At 38.2% G+C, this 22,547-nt stretch overlaps 1 protein-coding gene across 2 annotated transcripts in view; it reads left to right on the top strand.

The window, feature by feature from the left end:
- The window catches only part of LOC150083734 (follistatin-related protein 5-like), a 494,649-nt gene that overhangs the window by 61,211 nt on the left and 410,891 nt on the right, over positions 1-22,547 (top strand). For both annotated transcript variants that reach the window (XM_090378180.1, XM_090378179.1), the window contains exon 2: positions 1,413-1,496. In XM_090378180.1, the coding sequence (XP_090234306.1) occupies positions 1,422-1,496 (75 nt within the window). In that variant the 5' untranslated portion in view covers positions 1,413-1,421. The remainder of the gene's footprint in view (positions 1-1,412; positions 1,497-22,547) is intronic.

Here is a 22,547-nt window from a genome sequence, read left to right as displayed (position 1 = left end):
TTTTTTGAACTCCCCTCATATAAATAAAATAATTTATTGCTATCAAATAAAGTTAGGGAAATACACCAGTACAGCCAGGCTAGAGTGGTTTACATAATTTAAGTGATGATAACAATAAAATATAAAATAGGTGCATGTGACTTTAACAACAAAAGGAATAAAAAATAAAATAAAAATGTAACAAGCTTAATGAAACTCAGCGAAGTTTTGTGCAGTGGACTGAGAAGAGAAGTTTAGAATCCAGATGTACTCATAAGAATTTAATCTGGTTTACCAGCCGGGAAGGGGGATATTTAGATTGGATTCTGACTTGTAGGAAAGAGGAGAACGTCGGAGATTCAAACGGTAGACACTTCGTGTTCAAGAGGTTTCACATGAAAACCAAATTAGATACCATCCGACCCCAAATTTTCTTTCAAGGTGTTTTATTGATTTATCTTTCTCCCATTTGTCTTGCTATACTGTAAAGAATCCTATTTTTCATAAGGTTTCAAACTGGGTTCTGCTGAAATCTGGGATTTTATAAGAGCATGTCTAAGTTTCGTTAGATTTTTAATGAGAGAAAAAGTATTTTGAAATTTCTTCTTGTTATTATTATTTTAATGAAAGAAAGAGTCAGGTAACGGAGGCGGCGAAAGTCTGTCAATATTTTAATGCAGATTAAGAAATAAATATCAAGGATTTAGAATTGCCAAGAGCAGTGGATTTCAAAGTGTGTACCATGGAACCTTGGAGTTATGCAAAGAATCCCACAGATTCTGAAAATGTACCATTAATATATATATATATATATATATATATATATATATATATATTATTTGTCATATTAGGGCCATTCGAAACCCTATCCATTCGGCCTCATCCATCCACGTGTATTATGCCCATAAATTGCATGTATGATGTGGGTCTGTTTGTCTGTTTTGCTGGACGAAAAACTCTGAGTTTTCGTGGAGGGGGGCAGAAAATCTTTCTGTCCTCACCTGAGACCGACTTATGCATCCACGGAGTGAAACAGACCATAAATGTTCTTCGCGTCATTGAGGATTTGAGCCCTAGCCTTTTACATCCGGTGTGGGGAGGGTGGTGATTACATTGTACATATGTATTACTGTTTTTAATTTATTGCCGTTTTTAAAGATAGGATTCTGTAGTAGATTTAGATTTGCAAAGGTGTTGCGTGGCCAAAAAAATTTTTGACAAACCCGTCTCTACCGTACTGCACTTTACTATTCAAGATCGAAATAAAAATAACCACATCCAACCAGCTCTCCAGATTGCAATGGCACGTTATTGATTACTTTTATTTTAGGTGTGATATCTGTTTTTGTTGTAACGGATAGCAATATCAGTTTCTTTCGTCATTGTCCATTAATGTGATTAATAATAGAATTTTTTTTTGTATTTTATTTTAGCAACCAAGAATGTTGTTGCCAAGGTCTTACAACCTTCTGCTACTAGCGGGCCTCTTCTTGCTGTTGAATGCCGGACATGCAAAAGTGAGTAACAAAGCCCATCTTTTTTCCCCCTTCTTTTTTCTGTTAGAAGTATTTCGAAATTAAACTTATGCCATCTCTAAACAGATTTAGGATAATCTAATATTTTATTTATATCTATCATTAATTATGGATTGAAAACGTTTTGACAGAGACGGTACTGGCGGCTCCTTTTTGGCAAAGTAATACTACAAAAAAAAAAAAGAAAAAAAAAACTGCATAAAAAATTAACTGCTATGTGCGTCAAGCTGCCGCCAAAGGATGACAAATATCTGTAAACAAGTACTTTTATGATTAATAGCAAACATACAAAAAATTTATTTATATTACATTACCAAAATTGGAAAGATTTTTTTCCGTCCAAAAATATTGGATGGCATTTTTTGTTTCTAATGTAAGAAATAAACTGAATTCCGATTGATGCAATTAATTTTCAACACGTAAATTAAATGTAATATTAGTTTAATATACTACAAATTAGTTTTTCTCTCTAGCAATGCTTTTCAACTGTTCATTCTCGGAACCCATTTGCACACCAAAATTTCTGCGAACCTTCTATTTCTTTACTTAATAAGAATTTTCCTTTTATTTTCGGACAACTGTTGCTGAACAGTTTAACGTTTGATGTAATTAAATTTTATTTTAAATTGAAATCATTGAAAGTTTTCCCGCGCTATAAATGTACACCATGGCAAATTATTTCGTGTTAAATCATCAGTGATAGCTCCTAAACTTCTTTTTTTTTTCCTTAAAATATCCCAAAGAACTAATATTTCATAAAAATGGCCGATCTGTCTTATTTTAATCCTCGATAAGTGACTTTATATATTACTTTGTTTGATACGTTAAAGTTTATATCCCCAATTCATCAACATTCAATCCTTTAATCTCATCTTGTCTCCTGCCAGACATCGCATTAGCGTGAAATATTTTTAAAAATCTTTTAATATACCACACTACAGTGCGATAGAAATAAGATGTTCACTTTTTATAGTTCAAAACGAACAACATAAATCTTAGTGCTAATCATGGTCATGTAAACACGACTTAACATGCCTATATTTGGTTTAAAATATTTTTTAATTTTTCATTAGAAAGCATCGATGGTACATTATTCCAACTATTATTTTGAATTCTTAGGAAATACACCGGTTTAATGTAATTTTTCAATTATTTGTCGACTTTTGTTTCTTATCGAATAATATTAAAAGATCTACCACCAAGCGGAAAGAAATGGAAATAAATTCTGTATTATTATTTGGTATTAATATTTTATAAATAATTTATATGTATAATATAAATAATTAATAATGAATTATAGTTTTTAAGCAAATTTGTACAATTTTTGTACAAAAAGAAACATTTTGACCATAATCATATTTTGATGTTGCTCCACTATTTTTTGAAATCGAGTGTACTTTTCTCGTTTTGTAATAGTTATAATAATTAATTCTACAATTCGCCGTTTGTTTTCATGCGACTGTATCTAATATCGATTGCCACTTTTACCGTGCAGGCTATAATTATTCTCTGTTCACCGTCAGCATAAATTAAACAGTGCCACAATCATTATCAAGAATGTAACCTGATAATTAATTCAAGAATGGAAATTATATCAACTGTGATAATTCAGAAAAGACAGAACGGTTTCATATTTATGAATATGCGAGCAATTATAGTCGACGAAAGTTCAGCAAATAGTTTTCACTAATTACAGCGAAAGTAATTAAAGAACATGCAAATAATTTCGTGAAATGACTATTAAAGAAATTACTTTTTAACTTGCTTATATACAGTAAAGAAATAGTAGGAATTCATTATCGTATTTTACTTTGAGTGTTCGTGTTTTCTTGTTGGTTCTTCTTATATCTATTAGAATTGCATACATTGCTCGCAACCAGACGATATAATCAAATCAACGACAGATTTTTCTACCACCAAGCGGAAAGAAATGGAAATAAATTTGGTATTTTTATTTGGTATTAATAATTAAAAATGTATTATTATGTTTTTTAGCATACTGGTTTTCTAACAGGTCGAGGCGGTAAAAAGTTCATGGATAACTTTTTGAACCTGACGAATTCAGTTTTAAATTTAAATAGCGTTTAATATAGGATATAACACTCTCATGGCATGCGGTCCATATGACTCGATCGACATGGGCAACGGTGGTGATCTATAGTGTGCATAGTGTTAGGGTCGGGCGCCACCTGTGGTTTCCCACACCTGCGCCATATGTACACTGTGAAGAAATACAGAACACTGTAAATGCCAGAAAAAGTGTAGTGTGTTGAATGTGTAGTATTGTGTTGGGTTCTGTTGTGTGTCCTGGCATTTGGCCGCGGGATTCCTGATGGGACCCCACGTTGCCCGCACACACCACTAGGAGGTAGCCAGGCTGCCCATTATTCTCTGGCAATTCTCCGTCAGGGTCGCCTGAGCTTCCTGAACGGAGACCAATTAAAAAAAAAATAATAATAATAAAATATATATAATGAAATAAATAAAAATAAAAATAAATTAAATGATCTGATGGACTTCAAAAAAGGGATGATTGTCAGGTACCTGTTGAAGGGTGGCAGTATTACGGAAACTACGAACTGGTGAATGGTTTTCGCGGAATGCCTGTAGTTAAGATGTTTCAAGAGTGACTGGATAGTGGATAGAGCAGTTCGTCGAGCCAGTGGCAGGCACCCATGCCCCATCAGTGATCGTGGTGAACGTAGGATGTTCTGTCTTGTGCTAGCCGATAGACGGAAAACGGTGGAATGGCTGACCGTGGACTTTAACCACGGGATGACCAGCTGTGTTTGCAAGACTACGATCCCTCGAACGTTCTTCCGTATGGGTTATTGGAGTAGGCGCCCGGTCAAGGTATCCATGTTTACAGCCACCTATCGCCAATGACACATAAAGTTTGCATCTAAAGCGTTGTCATTGGACCATCAACGACTGGAAAAAAAATTACCTTTTCCGATGAATAACATTTCCTGTTATGATGTGTGGACAGCAGTTGGAGGGTACGGTGACAAATTGCAGAAAGGAACCACTTCGATAGCCTGGTCAAACAGAAACAGGCAGATGGCAGTAATATTTTGGGCTGGGGGATGTTTTCCTGAGAAGCTCTGAACCCTCATATCCCTAGACCAGCGGCCTCCGTAGCCGAGTGTTCAGGAGCGGGAGTGCAGTAGTACAGTCTACTCTTTGAGTAGATCGGGATTCAAGTCCCTGACTGCTAAACACGGTCAATCTGCCAACCCGCATTGGACCAGCGTGACAGATTATGGTCCATTTCCCTCAGCATGAATTGTTGAGGAGGCTTTTGTCCTGCAATGGGTTGATAATAGCTGCAGTTTACCTTTTTTTTTTTACCTTTACTCTAGATACTCTGAATGCTAAACGTACCTGTCTATTGTGGCTGATCAGGTACACCCCATTCATAGTGACTATTATCCTGGATGGCACAGGTGTGTTCCAGCAGGATAATGCGCTTTGCCACGTTGCTGGTAATATTCGAGAGTGGTTTTCCGGATATGAATCCCATAGAACGTCTCTAGGATTACGTGGATCGACAAATTTGGCCTTTAGATCTTCTACGAAACTGTCAGATCTACGGATGCAATCCTGGCGCGGTACAACATAGCTCCTGCAAAGTTCAGAGGCTTTATTGAGTCCATGTCTCGCCGTGTGGTGGCAGTACTCTCGGCAAGAGATAGCTACTATTAGGTGGTCATATTAAGTGGTCATAATGTTTTTACTGGACGGTGTATTTCTTAATAATCAGGGATAATTTTTCTGCCATCAAATTATAAAGAGAAATCCGTTATTATGATTTTTTATTTCTATAAAAGTGAGAAATGTAATTAGTTTTATGATTATACAATTATGTGTGATTTTCAAAGATTTAAAAAAAAGTAGTAAAAAAACCTTCAGATATCCCCTTGATAAACCAGTATTTACAACCGAAAGAACTTGCTAAATACATTCCAAACATCAGTAGATGTATTTTCACGTTATTTTGTTCATGGTTACTCGGAAAAATAGCTTGCGACGCGAGAGACATTGTGTGGCTTAAAATCATTAATAACGTACGTTTTCTGTATCTGTCATTAGCTTCTCCTCCCCATACAAGGGCGTTTTTGGTGTTAACAGAAAGAAAAATATGGGTGGAAAAGCTATAGGACCTGGGGTTAAATGAGACTTTCGTCTGCTGTGTCTGGGTGGATAACAAGAAGAATAATAAGGGCAGCTTGCTTAATTATATGTTCAGTGAGTTATGAAAATGATTGATGCGATTTTGTTGGCTCCAAATATGTTTTAAATTTTTTAATTATAAGCCATTCCGTTCGTATTGGATTAATTCAAAGCGGACTTTGCAGATCTGTGAAGCGAAATAAACGCTGATTTTATGGTAGATGAAGTCGCTTTATTTTATTAAGGAATTTATGAAACTTCCAAGAATTATGGAGTCTTAAAATTGCCCTTCTAGTACATAATTAACGACATTCTCCGACTGTTAGTCACTTCAAGGCATTGTGAACTGTCGTAGGCGTATTTTATCTTTCGCCCTTTATTTGTGGTGAGAGAAGAAGGTGAGAACATTATTCTTGCACCTTATGGGATGGTCGTATCATGGTCTAATACGACCTGGTCCTACTCAACCTCGCATCATGGTCTGATGCGAGGTCTGAGTAGGTTATTAGATTCTATAATTGCGAAATTGAAGATTTTCACAAATGTGCGATTAATCACTGGTGTTTTAATACATTTTTACATCTTTCTTTTGGCAACAGGGTTCAGTTTCCGGGAATTTCTCTTTAAAAATATTTATACTTCTTGTTTTTTGAGTTCGTTTGACAACAGATCCTAGTTTTTTTGTGTAAACGGTTTCGGCAAGCACCTTAAGATTACTGTGTTACGCTGATCGAGACTAAACCGCTTATATCGTCTGCCAATGGAGTTGTTTATATGAGATCAGGAGAGCAAGTGAAAGTCATGATTTACAACCACTCTTTCCCCTTCAAAATGGACTATCATATCGCTGTGGGGAACTTTCCTCCAGGCATTCCCTTCTTGTAAATTGATTGTCTATACGTTTCAGCGTTGTCAGGAAGATTCTGCATCCCCAGCAGTAATCTCACCCCTCCGTTGTAGATTGCTTGTTCCAAATGGACTGGGTCATTCGCCATACAGTATCATCGATCGAACTATCACAAATAGGATGTGCTTCCCCCTTTCTAATCTATTGTCATGTTGCTTTATCCCCTGGCCTCATCCCCTCACAGGACTGCCTACAAGCTGGAAGTGATTCGCTGCACATCGGTTATTTGCCGGGCCCTGGGGAAGTGATGATAGTCTTCTACAGATGGCCGTTAATATAGGCTAGCAATGGCACACATCGAACGATAAGGGTCTATCTGTATGCCTCCCACAACGTTTGTTTTTCTCCCCCTATTTCTTCACTAAGGGATTTCTGAATCTGGTTGCCCGAGGCTGAATAGAGTCACGTAGTTTATAATATTGCGAGTTTTCCCCCTCTTCCCATTTTTTTCTTCTTCAAAAGCTTCTCTCCGCCAAATAAATACCGTGTATTCAAAGAATGATTTTCCACTCCTGCTAGATAGATTTTATGGTTCACATGAGTTACAGAAATAAACTAAATGGAATAGAGGCAGTTTATATCGTATTGCATTGCAATAAGATATAATTGGATTTTAGCAGCGTACACCTAAGATGCGCTTCGGGCTGGTAGGAAGATTTCAAGATGATTGAATCTAAGAATATTTGTGTGAGTATCAGATAGTCTTTCGTTGTAACCATGACGATTGAACTCGTCCCATTTACTGTGGGGGATTCGTTAATAAAATTAGTGCGTGTTTCAAAGAGAAAGATAACGCCATGTTGGTTAATTATTCTTCGGCTTGATAATTGTCTCAATTACCAGAAGGGAAGGTCCCCAATGTCTGGTGCGTGTTTTCTACTTTTCATTATGCTAATTACAAATGTCAGTAATGTGCAGCGTATCTCGAAACGATTTAGATTTAAAAAAAAGAAAAAGAAAAAAGAAATCCTCTTACTGGCAGACTTCTAATCAATGGCCGACCCCCACTTCCCCTAAGAATTTCCGTGTGTGCTTATGACAGCAGAAGTAGTGAGATGCAGTTAATTCGAAAATCGGAAGCTACGAACAGACACATCAGCAAAATTAACTTCTACCAGCTATGAGGCTATTATTTAAATACGCGCTTTTGTTTGGGGGTGGAGAGAGAGAGAAAGATCGATAAGCCCAAGGCTTCTCGCACTTTATCCCCCATCTCTGTGTTGATGTGATGTCGTTTATTTTGTACTTTTTCACCATTAGTTTCTTGAAGCTGATTGCGTGTAGGACAATCAGGCGTAACCCCCTCCCCCCATTCACATCCCCTGGTCTTTTTGAGCGGGGGTACTAAACACACGTCTGTGTACTGTACTGAATGCGTTAGTCACGTGTGATTCACCAACCGGGGGGCTTGCATTAATGAGAGGGCGACCGGGTTCGGCGTCATTATGGCGGCAGAAGACCTAGATGAACGCAGAAAGAGAGAGAAATGAGAAAGAACAAATGAAGGGGAAGTTCGCCCCTATGTTGTGATAGAAATTGTATTATATGGAGAACGCATTCTGCTTGTTAGATTGAGGTGTGCCAAAACGCGTAACCGGGGAAGAAGAATAATGGTGTGCGCTTGCAGTTGTGAAAGTGAGCGTTCATCTGAAACGCGGGGATGTGTCACATTGCGTTTTGTTCAACATGCATGCACGCGCTAAGTTCTCCAACCTCCTCTCCTTCCCCTCCTACTCCCCCACTCTATGGGTGGCTGCCTTTACCTGTTTGTATTCCCAAATTTCTTGTTTGCTTTCTGCGGTGGAACCATTGATAATGTACTTGCTCATTTAGAACGCACGCGCCTTATTTGGGTACCCAGTCACGAAATGTTTTAATGGGTTTAGGATACGAATACCTTAAAACAAATGAATATAGCTTCGCATCTACCTGACTCATAATTAAACTACATATGATCTATCTGATCATATAATTATTGCAATGCGCGTGTTGTCTGTCTGCACATGCACTTTCTTTTTTTTCACAATTCCTTTTGGTGTTCGATGTAAAATAGAAAATTTAATGAGTGCAAATTTTGTTTAAGGAGTATGATAATAGAAACGCCCTCCGGTATCAGGTTTACTTTAATAGATTCTAGTTTTCTAGATAAGAAGAAGATCATGTTAGCCTGGAAATGAAATTCAAGGTCTTCTCACGAATAGCAGTAAGAATAACGCCTTGAGGGAGAGAAGTATCCGTGGGTTTCAGCTTGTCTTTCATGTCACTTGCTAGTTCGCATACGGCCACCTGGAACTTCCCGCTTATAGAGAGGGCTTCAGTTGCTGCTTTGCAGAGAAACGCTAACCATTTTGGCTCTGTGCCCATTTGTGTATAATCGCAACTAAAAGTATTTTCAAAAACCATACTTTTGTGATGTTTATTGCTCATAGAAATAATTTTCGATAACTGAAACTAAGATCACATTTAATGAATTCCTTCTTTGCTAATATAATCAGGGAAAAAAAAGGAAACTATTTATTTGTTCAATTCTTTTCACTTCTCTTCTTTCAGATTCATCAGTCCATACCTGACAGATATTCTCACCAACTTGAGGGGAAAATGTTCAACTGTCAAGCCATCCATAAAAATTGCTGTTGCTTGATTTTACTGGGAAATCATCCCGTTTGGTACTTTATTTACGAAAGAAATGGATACTCCAGTTATCTCAAAATCATGGGATAAATCCATATTTTTAGAGAGATCTACAAAATTAGCATTAGTAGAGGCATACGATGCAAGAAAGCAAGCTTATGCAGCATCAACCAAAAAAAAAAAAAAAAAAAAAATCTCCCATTTCACTTCTTCATTCGTTTCAAATGCCTGTCCAACTCAGCCTTAAATTTATTTAGGCTATCAACTTCCACAACAAAAGATGGAAGTCCGTTCCACCAATTAACCCCCACTGGCTAAAGGCAAATTTCCGCACATCTATTCTATGGTATACCTAGGACAACGCTTTCAAACTTTTCTTGTCCGCGGAACTGTATGAAAATCGAAATCTTCCACGGAATCAATGCCTAATTTAGGTATACGGTACTTGGCACACATATTTTTGGAAACCCTAAAAAAATATTTTTTTTTTTGTTGGGTGGGGGGGGGGAGGTGGAGATTCCTGGAGTAATTGCATTTGTTCTAGATCCTCTCTGTGTCTTTGGGGCACTCCGGTAAATGCAGCCCTGCTGGAACCCTAATATTATATCTCTAAAACCAATAATTCTTTATGCCCAATAGCTATGGACACAAACGATTAGCATGTCCAGCTGATTGGGTCCAATAACGTGTTTATTACCACCTTGACGTAGGAATCTGAAGGTACTATAAAATGTGTGTAAACGTTATCGGGTAAATAAAATGGTTAGTGAAACCCGCGAAAGATGACTTTATGTTCAGACGACGAACTTTGAAAGTGGAGCCGAATTGTTGGGTTGTCAGAAGCTGGAAGGTCAACTTAGGAAATAGCCGTTCGTGTGGTCATGACGCCCGAACTTTCGGATTTTGTTAGTAACAGTGGATACAGTATGGTACTCGGACCCTTCGCTAGGGCTGTGCAGAAGAATGTCAGAACGGAAGGAACGACAGATTCGCTGACTAGGAAACGGATTTGTCACAATCCGCTAGATTTGCAAAATCATAACTCCAACCCTATCCGCGCTTGTGTCGGAGAGCACACGATTAGCAGTCTACTGCGAGAAGTGGAACTGCGTTATCACCATCTATTGCTTCGTCTGACGCTGATGCCGTCCCATTGTTGTCAGTGGTGGAAAGAGAGAGTTGCTTGTGGTAAGAATGGTATCGTGTCATCTTTAGTTTTTGTTTTGGATCCAGTGATCAGTGATGGTGCTCGTTTAAAGAGGCAATCGAGCCTGAATTAGGGAGCGGGATACCCAAAATCATGGTATGGGGATTCAGCAGTTAAAATAGCCATCCACCTCTGGTCGTTATCGATGGCACGTTAACAGCAAGAGATAATGTTGAAACATTGTTTTAGTATTATGCTCTTAATGAAGCACTAATTTAAATCATGTTTACAACATCATTTAAAACTTATTCCACCCTAAGTGAGTTAATGAAGCCGTGTGAAACGCATGTTAGTACATTGTGATGAAATTTACAAATGATGAAGCAGGCTATAAGTTTAAAGAGAAAGGGTGGTCTATGTGACACGCTATATAGTTCAGGGGAATATAGTAGGATATGGCTTTTTTGATTTTGGACCAATGCAACCAGAGCGGTGAGACGTTAATGTATTGTGTCTGTAAATTGCGTGTATTCTATGGTCAGTTTGCCTTAAAAAAAATCATGATTTTTTTGGGAGGGGAGGATTTGGTCGTGACCTCATGAACTATCGCCCGCAACTCAAGTAGCTCTGCCATGGTGCGAAAAAAACCCATAAAAATTATTCGGTCGTGCGGGATTCGAATCTAAGGCCCCCCCCCCCTTTTTTGCATGGTGTCCGACAGGTAGTGCTGTTTTTCAAAACTGGATAAAGGTTCAAATTTTAATGAGTATGCCTTTTTTATTTTTTGTAATTTCTGTGACGGTCCTATTTAAATACAATTTATTAACTCCTCGTAGCCTTAGTTGCTTTGGCGCTTAGCTCTCAACATCCTTTAGAAAGTTTCTTACTATCCTTATGTAATATAAATATTGATATATTACAGGTGAGCAGTAAGGAACTTTCTAGAATATAGCTTCTCAACCTGTGGTACGCTTACCATTAGTAATACACCTAATTGTGCCAGATGGTACGCGAACCCATACGAAACAAATAATAAAAGTAATTATAAATACATAAAAACATTTACATAATTCATAATTTATTATTATGATGGTGTAATAACATTCCAAATTTTTTTTAAGTTGTGGGTTAACAGAAAAGGTTGAGAACCTCTCTTCTAGAGGATCAGATGGTATGCAGTCTATTTGGATATATTGTGGTTATCTGGCCCAGTAACTTGTGTTATCGATAGTTCATTTGAAGTTGATTTGTATCTAGATTTCTTTTTTCTTCCATTCATAAAAAAGGTGTTACAGTTATGGTAGACAGTTACAACCTCTCGCCAGAGTAGCTGACGTCCAGAATCGCTGCTGAGTCTGAATCTACTCTCATCAGTAAAGAGTACCTTACCCCATTGCGCTGCTGTCCAGTTCTTGTGTTCGATGCACCACCGTAAACGGTGTCTCCGATGGGCAGGTGTTAAGGGGATACAGCATACTGGCCGTCGGGCAAACAATCCACCTTTTTGGAGTCGCCTGGCCACAGTAAACCGCGATATCCTGAGCAGCTGGTTTGCAATGAATCCCGCTGTCTGCTGTCGGTCCCTCTTGGCCTGTAGGAATATATAGCGGTTATCATTGGGCGTTGTTTTTCGTGGACGGCCACCACTGGTCCTCCGAACAGTTGTACCTGTCATTCTGAAGGCCGACCACGCACGTGAAACGATGCTGTGGGCGATACCGAACTCTGCAGCCACACTCCTCGCACTTCGACCTTCCTCGAGCTTCCCAATTATTTGACCCCGGGTAAAGTCATCCAGATGTTGTCTACTGGCCATTTCGTTGTCTGTAGCACTGTATGAAACCAATCGAACGTCTGTAGCAATCGTACTCACCATTCGGTAATTTGCACATAACTGCTGAACTCTGCTTTTATCTGTTTATGTGAGCCCTCTCATCGCGTTTCAAATTTTTGCATGTGCACCAGCTTTCTACTGAACTGCCACAGGCTATTTCGTTTGATTTTGTGGTTGTAACCTTTAGAAATAGTGTTGGTCCTTACGTTTTGCACACCAATGTAATATTAATATTAGCATCTTATGCAGTTTACATCAAAATTTACAAATGCTATCCATACAGGATCGGTTACACTTAAATGAAATACCACTATTTGTTATAACTTGGTTGTAGATGAATGATTTGAAAAATTAACTGGAATATGCCACAGAGATTTCGCTTTACACTTCGGGTGCGTGTTAGTAGCATTAGGAAAGGTGAAAAGCTATTAAATATTTATGCTTTTTTTTTTGGCCAATTTTACACCCATTGGCCAAAAAAATTAGAGAACGTTATTCACTATCCAGTATATTGTGATCAGTAAAGAACTGCCCTTTCCAACCTGTCCCAGACATTCTTACTCGGATACAGAACTAGAGAATTAGTCGGACAGGGTAGATATCGCAAATCTTGAGAATGTTTCTTGAACTATTCAGATACAATTTTTGTAAGTTGGATAGTTGTGTTATCGTTTTGAAAGAATTCATCGCAATTCGGCTATAAATGAAGCACTGCAGGGGTTGGTTTGATACGACAGACGTATATTCATTGAAGTTAACACCACCTTCGAACGGTATGATCGGACTCAGTCCATATCAACAGAACATACCATACCATGATACCACCTCCAGCCGCTTGAGTGGTTGGTGGACACGAGACAGTCGGGATGCATGGCTTCATGAGGTTCATGCCACATTTTCACCCTTCCATTAATGCAGAAATCAAGGCTCGACAGATCACATGATCTTCTTCTACAGTTCCAATAGTTCAGTCTCGCCATTGGTGGCATAACTCCAGTCGAATGTTTCGATATTTTACAGAAAGAAGTGGCTTTTGTATAGGCACATGACCTAAATCCCAGATTATTCAACTTCCGCCGCATTGTTTGGGTGGAAATGGGTATTTCTTTCTTTCTTTTTTTTTTTTTTTTTTTTTTATCATATGTTGCACACTGGACCTTCTATCCCGATGCATAATTTGCGTTAAATTCCTGATGTCTCGTTCTTGCTGTACCGAGTTTCTGTCGCATTTCTTTCTTTTAGAGCTGCTTTCTGCTTTTCGCCCTCCACGCATTGCGTACTTTTGAGATGGTTGCTATCGACAAACCAGTGATTTCCATTGTTTTCTCAATTGTGACTCAGCTGAACGTTCTCAAACAATAACACCTATCTGAAAATTGGAAAGATCACTTGTCTTCTCCATAACCGGATTGACCAAGAACGCACAGGATAGCGTACAGTATTTATCTGATACCAAGGAAATTGTGATCATACATTGTGACAACTTACATTTCCATGCCGTACGTTTAATTATCTCTTGAGGCCAATTGCAAAAGGTTTCTAATTTTTTAGCCAGTGAGGATAGTTTGATGTAATGATAAACAGTGATCTGTGGGGAAAATTTTACAGTTATATACAAATTTAAATGTAAATTGAAGGGAGGACACTATTCGAAAAGTTAAATTTTGTTCAATTCTTAAATATATTACCCACATGTAGTACAATAACTTACTAAATCAGTTGTTTAAAATTAATTTAATTCATTCTTGGACCGATGCTGCGATAACACAGCTGATCCAGAATAGCAATTTATTAATCAAGTTATTGTGCTATATGTGCGTAATATATGTCTAAAAACTACAAAAATAAACCTATAAACCTTTTCACGTGAAAATAGTCTTCCCTAAATTTAATATAGATTAAGATCTAGCGGACTAGACGATTTAAACTAGATCTATTGTTTAATTTTAGGGTTGGTATTTTTGCTTTAAGGTTGGTGCTTTAAGTTCTCCAGTCTTGGAGAACTTAAAGGCTGTCGTTTATGATATGAAATTAAGGGACAAACACCTGAAGAAAGTGGAAGTTGGTGTTCTTAAAATAGTTCAGAGGAAACTGAACAAATGTTGAGCATACATTACAAAGTGTGGATTTTGTTTAGAAGAATGTTCCTCCCGTCCAGGATGTGCATACATTTCCATATAACTCGAAGTATAATACCTAAACTGTTTAATGAATAGTTTTCCTTGTTTTAGCAACTTCTTAAAAATACCCCTTACAGTTTATATTTCGTCATTAGTAGACTGTAGGATCTATTTAGTTACATATAAAGTTTTGTGAACTTCAAGAAAGACTTTGCTTAAACCACTTAGGGGAGTCTCCACAGACTGAACTCTGAATTCTACGATCACAGTCGTTAATACCTGCAGCACCTCGTGGACCAATTTATCGAATTACTACGATAGGGACTGTACATTAGTAGGATAAACGAATTGCATGTGACTCCCTAAGGTGTCACATCTCTGTGTTCACTTCGTAACTATTTCAAAGGTTCGGGACATTCTTTGGAAGTTCATCTTCTTCATCATTGTCCACCGGGAACCCGTTTGTACAGACAAATTATGAGATAACTACGAATTTATTTTGTGTTTCCGCTGCAGAAGTGAATTGGATAATAGTGACATTTAAGACACTTTAAGTCGCTGGCAGTGAATTCTTGCTATATCATGGTATAAATATAAACAGTGACATACATTGGGATTAAGAACTGATAGGTTGAGAGCTCTTCTTGGATTTTTAATTGTAAATTGCTTCCCTTGCAGGACCCCCCCCCTTTAACAACTTATTGAGTGGTACAAAGTGTGGCTATTTCCCTAAATACACCTGTGTGTATAGGCCCATGGAGAAGTAAGAAACCGGTTTGGTGAACGTCATTGACGTCGACAGCTAGTCTAGGTTGTATCAACACAATCAAATAACTTCTGGATTCTCTTCAGCTCAAAATTGTTCCTCCAGTAATTGTTCAAGGTACCGCTTTCGGCTTTTCAGAATTACTGAAACAACCACCTAACATGCTCGTCAGCTTTGACCTTTGTCTTTTATAATGCCGTCGTGAAAATTATATTTGAAGCATTTTCACTACGAAATTCTTGTAATTCCTATGACCTCTGTCCTAGAAAACTGCTCATAGACCTATCATGTGGCAGAGAACTTATGATGACGATAGAAAATCCAAAAAGGTGCTTGTGAAAATGTGCTTTTGTATACGTTCTCTTACATGAAAATGTATTGACTTAAAACTTTATTCAGTAATGAATATGGAGATAACATTGCCGTCTTATGAATGCACCCACGGCAACGCACTTCCATGGTAACTTGACTCCAATCTCCTGTGTACCAAGTTACGTATGCAATAAGCAAAACTTCCGATAAAAGCGAAATATTTTTAGTGGACAGTCTTTGTCTAGGACTTCATGGTTTGGTCTGTTGTATGAACTACTTTTCCAGAATGACGTATGCTAGAGAAAAGTCCTTATGGTTCTGCCATGTAGCAGGTCCATGAAGATTTTACTCACCCCGTTGAGGACTTTTTAAATTCGTATAACTGTCCTTCCGTACCGTGAGGAAAACTCTGAGTTCGAATCCCATCAGGATGAATTTTTATGGACTTTTTCATGTCGAGTTCAAGTTACTATTAGTATTAGAATGGCTAAAAGTAAGCGTCAGGTAATTCATTCCAACGATTTGGTTGAATCTGAATGAGATCGTCATCTCGAGCGAGGGTTGCATGAGCTTATCTCCCGGAAACTTGGGCTTTTCGCCCATCAAACAAGCTATATACATGCAGTTTACCGACTCAGTATACTGATGCTTCATGAGCTTAAATGCCTTGTCTCTTAATAAATACAACTGTGTGTAGTTCATCGCTGTACAGCACTGAGATGAATACTTGTTTCTTATTCATGAAACAAATGGATCATCTCTACATCTGTGCAACTTTGCCATAGTCGCTCAATAGAGGAATCGAAATAAAATTATCACGTTAGATTAACATTTCCGAATACTGTATTTTGCTTTCTAGGAATATATATAGAGATAGATTAAGATTACTCTAGAGAGTATAAATGGAAGGGACAAGCAGTCAATGCTAGAGATGAATCGGGAATGAATGTTTTGTGGCTACAGCTGTTGAGATAACAGGTTTAAAAGAAAGTGGAATTGTTACAGATTTCTCATCTGAAGAAAGTGCTGTAGAAATATCTATTGAAAAGACATGCAACAGCACTATAATAACATGAGCGAAATGATGCAACACTAAAAGAGGAATGTCTAGGATTTGGGAAGTTTTAAGAGCACCCCTTTCCACCCAAAAGTGAGAATACTATTCTAAGGTAAGTTAATTTGTCGAAAATTAATGGTTGAGTTGCTCAGAAGAAGAAAAAAAAGCCGTTAGAAAAAAATCATGAATTTCTGGATGCTGAGGAATTCTCGTTGCGATATACGCGGTGTGACATTAAAGTTTCCTGACTAGTTCAATAAAAAGAACACAAAGTGAAGGAGCTCAAAATTTGTTTTATTTTTATTCAAAGTAATCACCACCTGATTGAATGCACTTATTACATTGTTCTAAAAGTTTCTGAAAGGCATCCAGTGAGATGATGTTCAGTTCGGCGGTTACTTTATGTCCTTAACATCCCGAAATCTCATTCCTTTGAGAGCAGTTTTCACCCTGAGAAAGAGGAAGAAGACCGTTGATGCTAGGCCAGGAGAGCAGGATGGGTGATTGATCTGTACAATGATGTTTCGTAAGAAATGTCTTCATAACAAGTGCGAAATGGGTGGGAGCATTGTTGTGCAACGAGAACCAGCTGCATTTCTCTCCAAATTGTGACCTCACTCGGGAAATGCGCTTCAATAGTCTTTGAAGCACCTTTAAGTAGAGCGCAGTATTGATTCTCCCTTCAGGTAAAAATTCCTTGCGAATCACACTCTGTTTGTCGAAAAACATGCTCAACATCGTCTTGATTCTGGACTTTTGTAAACGAAATTTTTGGGCCTTGGTGATGATTCTGAAGTGTACTACATGTTCTGATGCTTCGTCTCTGGGTCTTACTGAAACTCCCAACACTCATCTCCAGTGAAAATACAGTCGAGGAAATTAGGATTTTATTGACAAGTCTGAATGAAGTCTTTGCTGATGACGCTCTTGTTTGCTTCTGCTCATCTGTAGGCTGAGACACAAATTTTGCACAGACATTCTTTTCTCTTAATCTTCATGCAGAATTTCATGAATTGTGTCCTTATTCATATCCAACTTATCAGCAGTCATTCTGAGGGGCAAACGTTGATCTCTTGCGATAACTTCCTGAACTACTTCTGCAACTCTGTCCTCCTTTCAAGAGGTTTCTTGGGTCATCGCGAACTTCTTTGCGTCCGTCTTTGAGCCGCTTATACCATAAAAACGCGCTGGTACCAGTACCATCTGTTGGAGGAAGTTTGAACTTCAGCACACCACTTCTGTTTATTTTCAAACTCGTTGAATATGACTGCAATAGCACCAGTCCGGAACTTTGTTGCTACACCTCATGTCAACCGTATATTGCCAAGAAAGGGCTCGGTTAACTAACATTCTCTTAGTTATCACTAATTCAGATATCTACCGCTGCTTTTTCATGGCCCTCGCAACTTTGCATCTTTGAATAAGGACACTTAATTTTTATTACTTTTCATTAAGTATTTAAATTCTTCTTAAACATCCTTATATAGAAAACTGTAAAAGGAAGGATACAGTGTAAAAATCCAATTAAGTTTAAAGCTACTGATTACCAAAGTCCTTTGAAATCAGTATATCAAACAGCATTCTGATTATATAAGGCCTTTTTTCAGAATATGTAGGAGCAAATTGTATTCCAGAAAGAGCAGTAATACATTTATAGGGAGGATGGAGAGATTTCTTGTTCCTTTTTAGCATTTTTTGGCTTTATTGTTAGTGCCGAACAAATAAAGGAAATGGGTCCACCTTCTGAAAGTTAATTCTCTTTTCTGTATCTCCCTCAGCTATATATTTGTCGCTTTCATATAAATTTTTTGAAAGGTAAAGCCAGCATATGTGATTTCTTCATTTTTCTGTAGCATCGTACTTATAAAAATTTCATTAAGTCGAAAAAATGTGAAAATAAACGAAAATTAGACATAATTGGGATGGCCATATACCTTATAGAATTTTGATTACGTCAAATGACGTCATGACACTTTTAGGTGTTAGTTCTAGGGTAGACGGGTATATTTAATAAATGTTAGGTTCCCATAGCAACTAAAACAGGGTGCTTCGAATAGAGTGAGCTGTGCACGTCATGCGCAAAACATCTATTATTAATGTGTAATATTTGTTAGATTATGATTGATCCGCAGGAGACAGAATCAAGGTCATGTAAGGGACGCGTGATGGATGGAAAGAACAGAAATAAGAACAGAGCAGGGCATAAAAAGTAAGAGAGTCAGAAAGTCGTAAATCCACTAGTAAAGCGCTTACATTAGCGTGAAGGATATTCAGTGTCCATTCCATTCTCGCTTTCATGCAGTGCATATCAGCGAGTGCTGTTGCCTGGTCATTAACTGTAGGCAACGCGTTCACAAGGTAACACGTGTTTACTGCTGTTTTGGGGTAGTTTATCTTAATTTTCCAAGCATTTACATATTGTTCCTGCTCGTAGATTAGGGCAATTAAGTTGGGCATACTCGCCATCAGGAGTATCCCTAATCGGATATCATAAAATATTTAGTACATTGGAACCAAATGGGAGGTAAAAACTGAAGCTATACTAATGCAGTTGCATTGTTACGGACCACTGTGTGTATGTGTGTGTGTGTGTGTGTGTGTGGTGGGGGGAGATTAGTGATGTGTGTTTAAAAGTTTTCACATAATTCAACTTCACCAAAGAGTGCTGTGATGTTCCACCAACTGAGGATCCATTTCAATAACCAAAAACATTAAGATTCATGAACGGCTAAGCAAAGAATTCAATCTAGGAGCTGCTCCATCTTCTAGAACAAGTTGTCGATTTTATTGGCTCATGTATTAGGTTCTTTCTAACTGATGTACAACCCGTGATTCCTGTAACCGCTCATCGTAAAGGATTAGGATAATATTTGCGTTTGTAGGGTTGCAAGCGCAATTATTGCCCTAATCATCCGTATATATAAACCGGTACCGCATTGGTCATTAAAAATTAACAAAATGAACATTCAATGTTTCTGTTGCGTGCCATTTCTACAGGTATTTACATGAACAGTGTTCCTCTAAATTCTACTTCTTCTTTTCCAAGTAGTACGGACACATTCATCAACCATCCAGCACATTTCATGATTCAACTTCAAATTCACCGACTAATTTTGTTCTTCATTTATCTCTTTCCTGTTCTCTAGAACAACCTTTCTCTATATTTCCGGATAATTGCGATCTTTGTATTTGGGATTAATTCCTTTCATTTTTTTATAGTGACATCTTTATCAATTCTCCTCTACCATGATTCTTTAGAGCGAATGGCGGGGGAGTGGTGCAAAGAGTCAGGGAACTCAATAGCTGGTATGATATAGTTGCTAAAGAGCAAGGAGGCCGCAGAATTTATAATTACGTCTCCGGGGAGAAGTTGTGCATCGGTGCTCTAAATGACTGGAATAGGCATTTACCCGAAGGATCACTTATACTTCTTAGAAATTTATATTTAGACGAAGGACTTTCAGAAAAATACAATGTTTCTTGCGTAGCAATGTGATCCGTCGTAAACAGTTATCTATACTCATTTACCTCTGGTGTTTCAATTGGAATTTGCTTAAATTTTCTTTTACGGAGTATTGGCATTCCGGGTATAAAGTATCTAGTTGTACTTGGACGTTAGGAATGCTGAATGTGACGGTTTCCTGTTGTGTTCTGCACCTGTGTTGTATATATGGTTTGTTTACTTGTTCTGTTCTATAGTCTCTAATGTTTCAAAGGCTATGCATTTTTTTCTTCAGATCGATTGATCGTTAGTCGATCTGAGATGTCAAGGTCTCGGATGTAGTGTTTCCTCTGGCAGAAATCTATATACAGACTAGCTAAGCAGTTTCCGAGGGTGCCAAGAAATCTCATCCTACATTTGCCCTTGGGGTTTGGGGGAGCGGGCGCGTGGATCGCCTAGGGTGCCACTTGCTGGCAGCTGGTCTACGTCCGCTTCTGCTCATGGGGAACCCTACATATGAAATCAGTTAACTGTAGCCGCCACGACTGGGGATTCCTCTGAGTTTTGACTGGATTCGAACCCAGACCTTTCAGACAAGTGACAAATGGTGAACGAACTCACCGAGGATGCTAATGGGTGTAATTCTCAAACTCGGCAGCACTGCCTCCCGGACATCGAGTTAATAAGCAGACAGACTCCTCCATCCATTTAATTTATATATTAAATTAAATTTAAAAGGCTGAAGTTTTCCCCCATTCGAATTCCGAAATATTTAGTACCGTACGTTTTAGCATTCATTTTCTATCAGTCATCTGAGCATGACAATCACAGAACAGGTCTGAACCATTTGTGTCAGGTGTATATTTTCTTCATTCGATAATGCCAGATGGCCTCTATTCCTTGAAGTGTCGTCAAATGACCTTCTTCCAGTCACAATGTGGTCCGACCCCCCCCTCCCCCACACACACATACACTTTCGCTGTCGCGTGCACTGGATCACCCGCCTCTGACCAAACATGAGTCATTCGTGTGAAGACCGGTTATTCTCTGTTCAGCACCAAGCATCGTACACATCAGCAACATATTTCAGATTCTCTTTGAAAATTCAGTTTAGTATTCTTAGTAGAGGACACTGAACGTACAGGCCAGAGGTTATGTAGCTGATTTCCTTATAGATAGTTATCTTTAGTTAAAGGATTTTAAACTGCACTTTCTAGAAAACATGGTAAATTCCAGTAATAAAGTTGTTCCGACTATCTAGATGAACCAAAGTAAGACGGACAGTCAATTATTAACAACGGTTTTTTTCCACTCGAAGCCAAGCACTTTCAGGTGGAGCCTTCTATTCATGGCAGTGATTATTTATTTATCCTCTGAATATCGAAGATAATCGACGGCAATGAAATGAATATTTAAACGGCGTGTGTGTGTAGCATCCTACAAATAGCAGCGTACACTCCACTCACGTAATATTTATGGTTATGTCTTTAAGGGCGCATCTTTGATACTGGAAGTGGGTGGGTGTGTCTAGTGAATAAATTATTCGGAATTTTCAAAGTTAAAATGAGCACTTCATGGATGCAACCATTTAGATTGAAGTTGGTTAGAACTGACATATTCTATTCCTAAGCAAGAAATAAACCTTTGATTGCCTTTCTTGCTTAGAAAAGAGCTCTTTCACTCTGCACACTAATAATCGAGACTTGAGCCTTCAAGCGCATTCGCGGTGTCGATAATGAGGTTTGTCGCATCTCTATCGTCAGTTCTTCTTTAGCTATATCAAATGCTAAATGCTATTTTATTGCATTCGGGTGGGTGGGTGGTGTTCGAATGGGGGGATTTCTGCTTCTGTCTTTTACCAGTAATTTATTCTACTGAGCTGAAACTAAGATGTAACAACACCAATAAAAAAAAGACCTAAAAAGAACATGCAATAGTGTGGGAATAGAAGCAAACAGTGCCTTGTTCCGTTGCTAAGCAACGTACCAAACACTCATGTCCTACTGGGGTGGCGAGTCCATGTTTTCTGTAGGGGAAGGCAGCCACAAGCACCTACTCAAGAGGAAACTTGTTGTAAACACTTGTATAATGAGAGTCGGGGATGGGAGGGCTCGTAAGACAAAATATTTACTTAGAACTCCAAAGTGATTAATTAGATGTACGGAACGTATGCTTTCTTGCCGGTGGGAGCTTTGGAGGTGATACTGCCGATGTCAGAAGCAACCGCTTACCCATCCTCTGGTTAGTGAAGCATGATGGATTTTAAATCACCGCCGATTCCCCCTAATCATCTTACAATAGCAGTTCTGTGGTAGAGGTTATTCTGGTAATTTCTTCTGTTACTAATTTTTTTTAAATCGTGCTTATTTTGTTTGGTTTTCCATTCAGGTAAATAATAGATGTGGGGGAAAAAATCCTTTGTATCAAAAAAAGTTCCACAGAATTCTAATGATAAATAAAAGTAACGTGAAAGCATTATTAGGAGAACATAATTTTGTAATTGATTTTCTATTTTATAATTTTTTTAATAAAGAAATCGAGGATCAGAGATTTCTTAAGTTATTCCTTTTTGTCACCGTCTGCGACGAAAGGGGATTCATAGCTCTTGAGAAAATTTACGGAACTTTTAACTAATGCATGAGCA

Source organism: Mastigoproctus giganteus, chromosome 7 (genome assembly GCF_048544385.1).
Source record: "Mastigoproctus giganteus isolate SK-2022 chromosome 7, ASM4854438v1, whole genome shotgun sequence".
Taxonomy (NCBI): domain Eukaryota; kingdom Metazoa; phylum Arthropoda; class Arachnida; order Uropygi; family Thelyphonidae; genus Mastigoproctus; species Mastigoproctus giganteus.
This window is presented reverse-complemented; position numbering and strand designations above follow the sequence as displayed.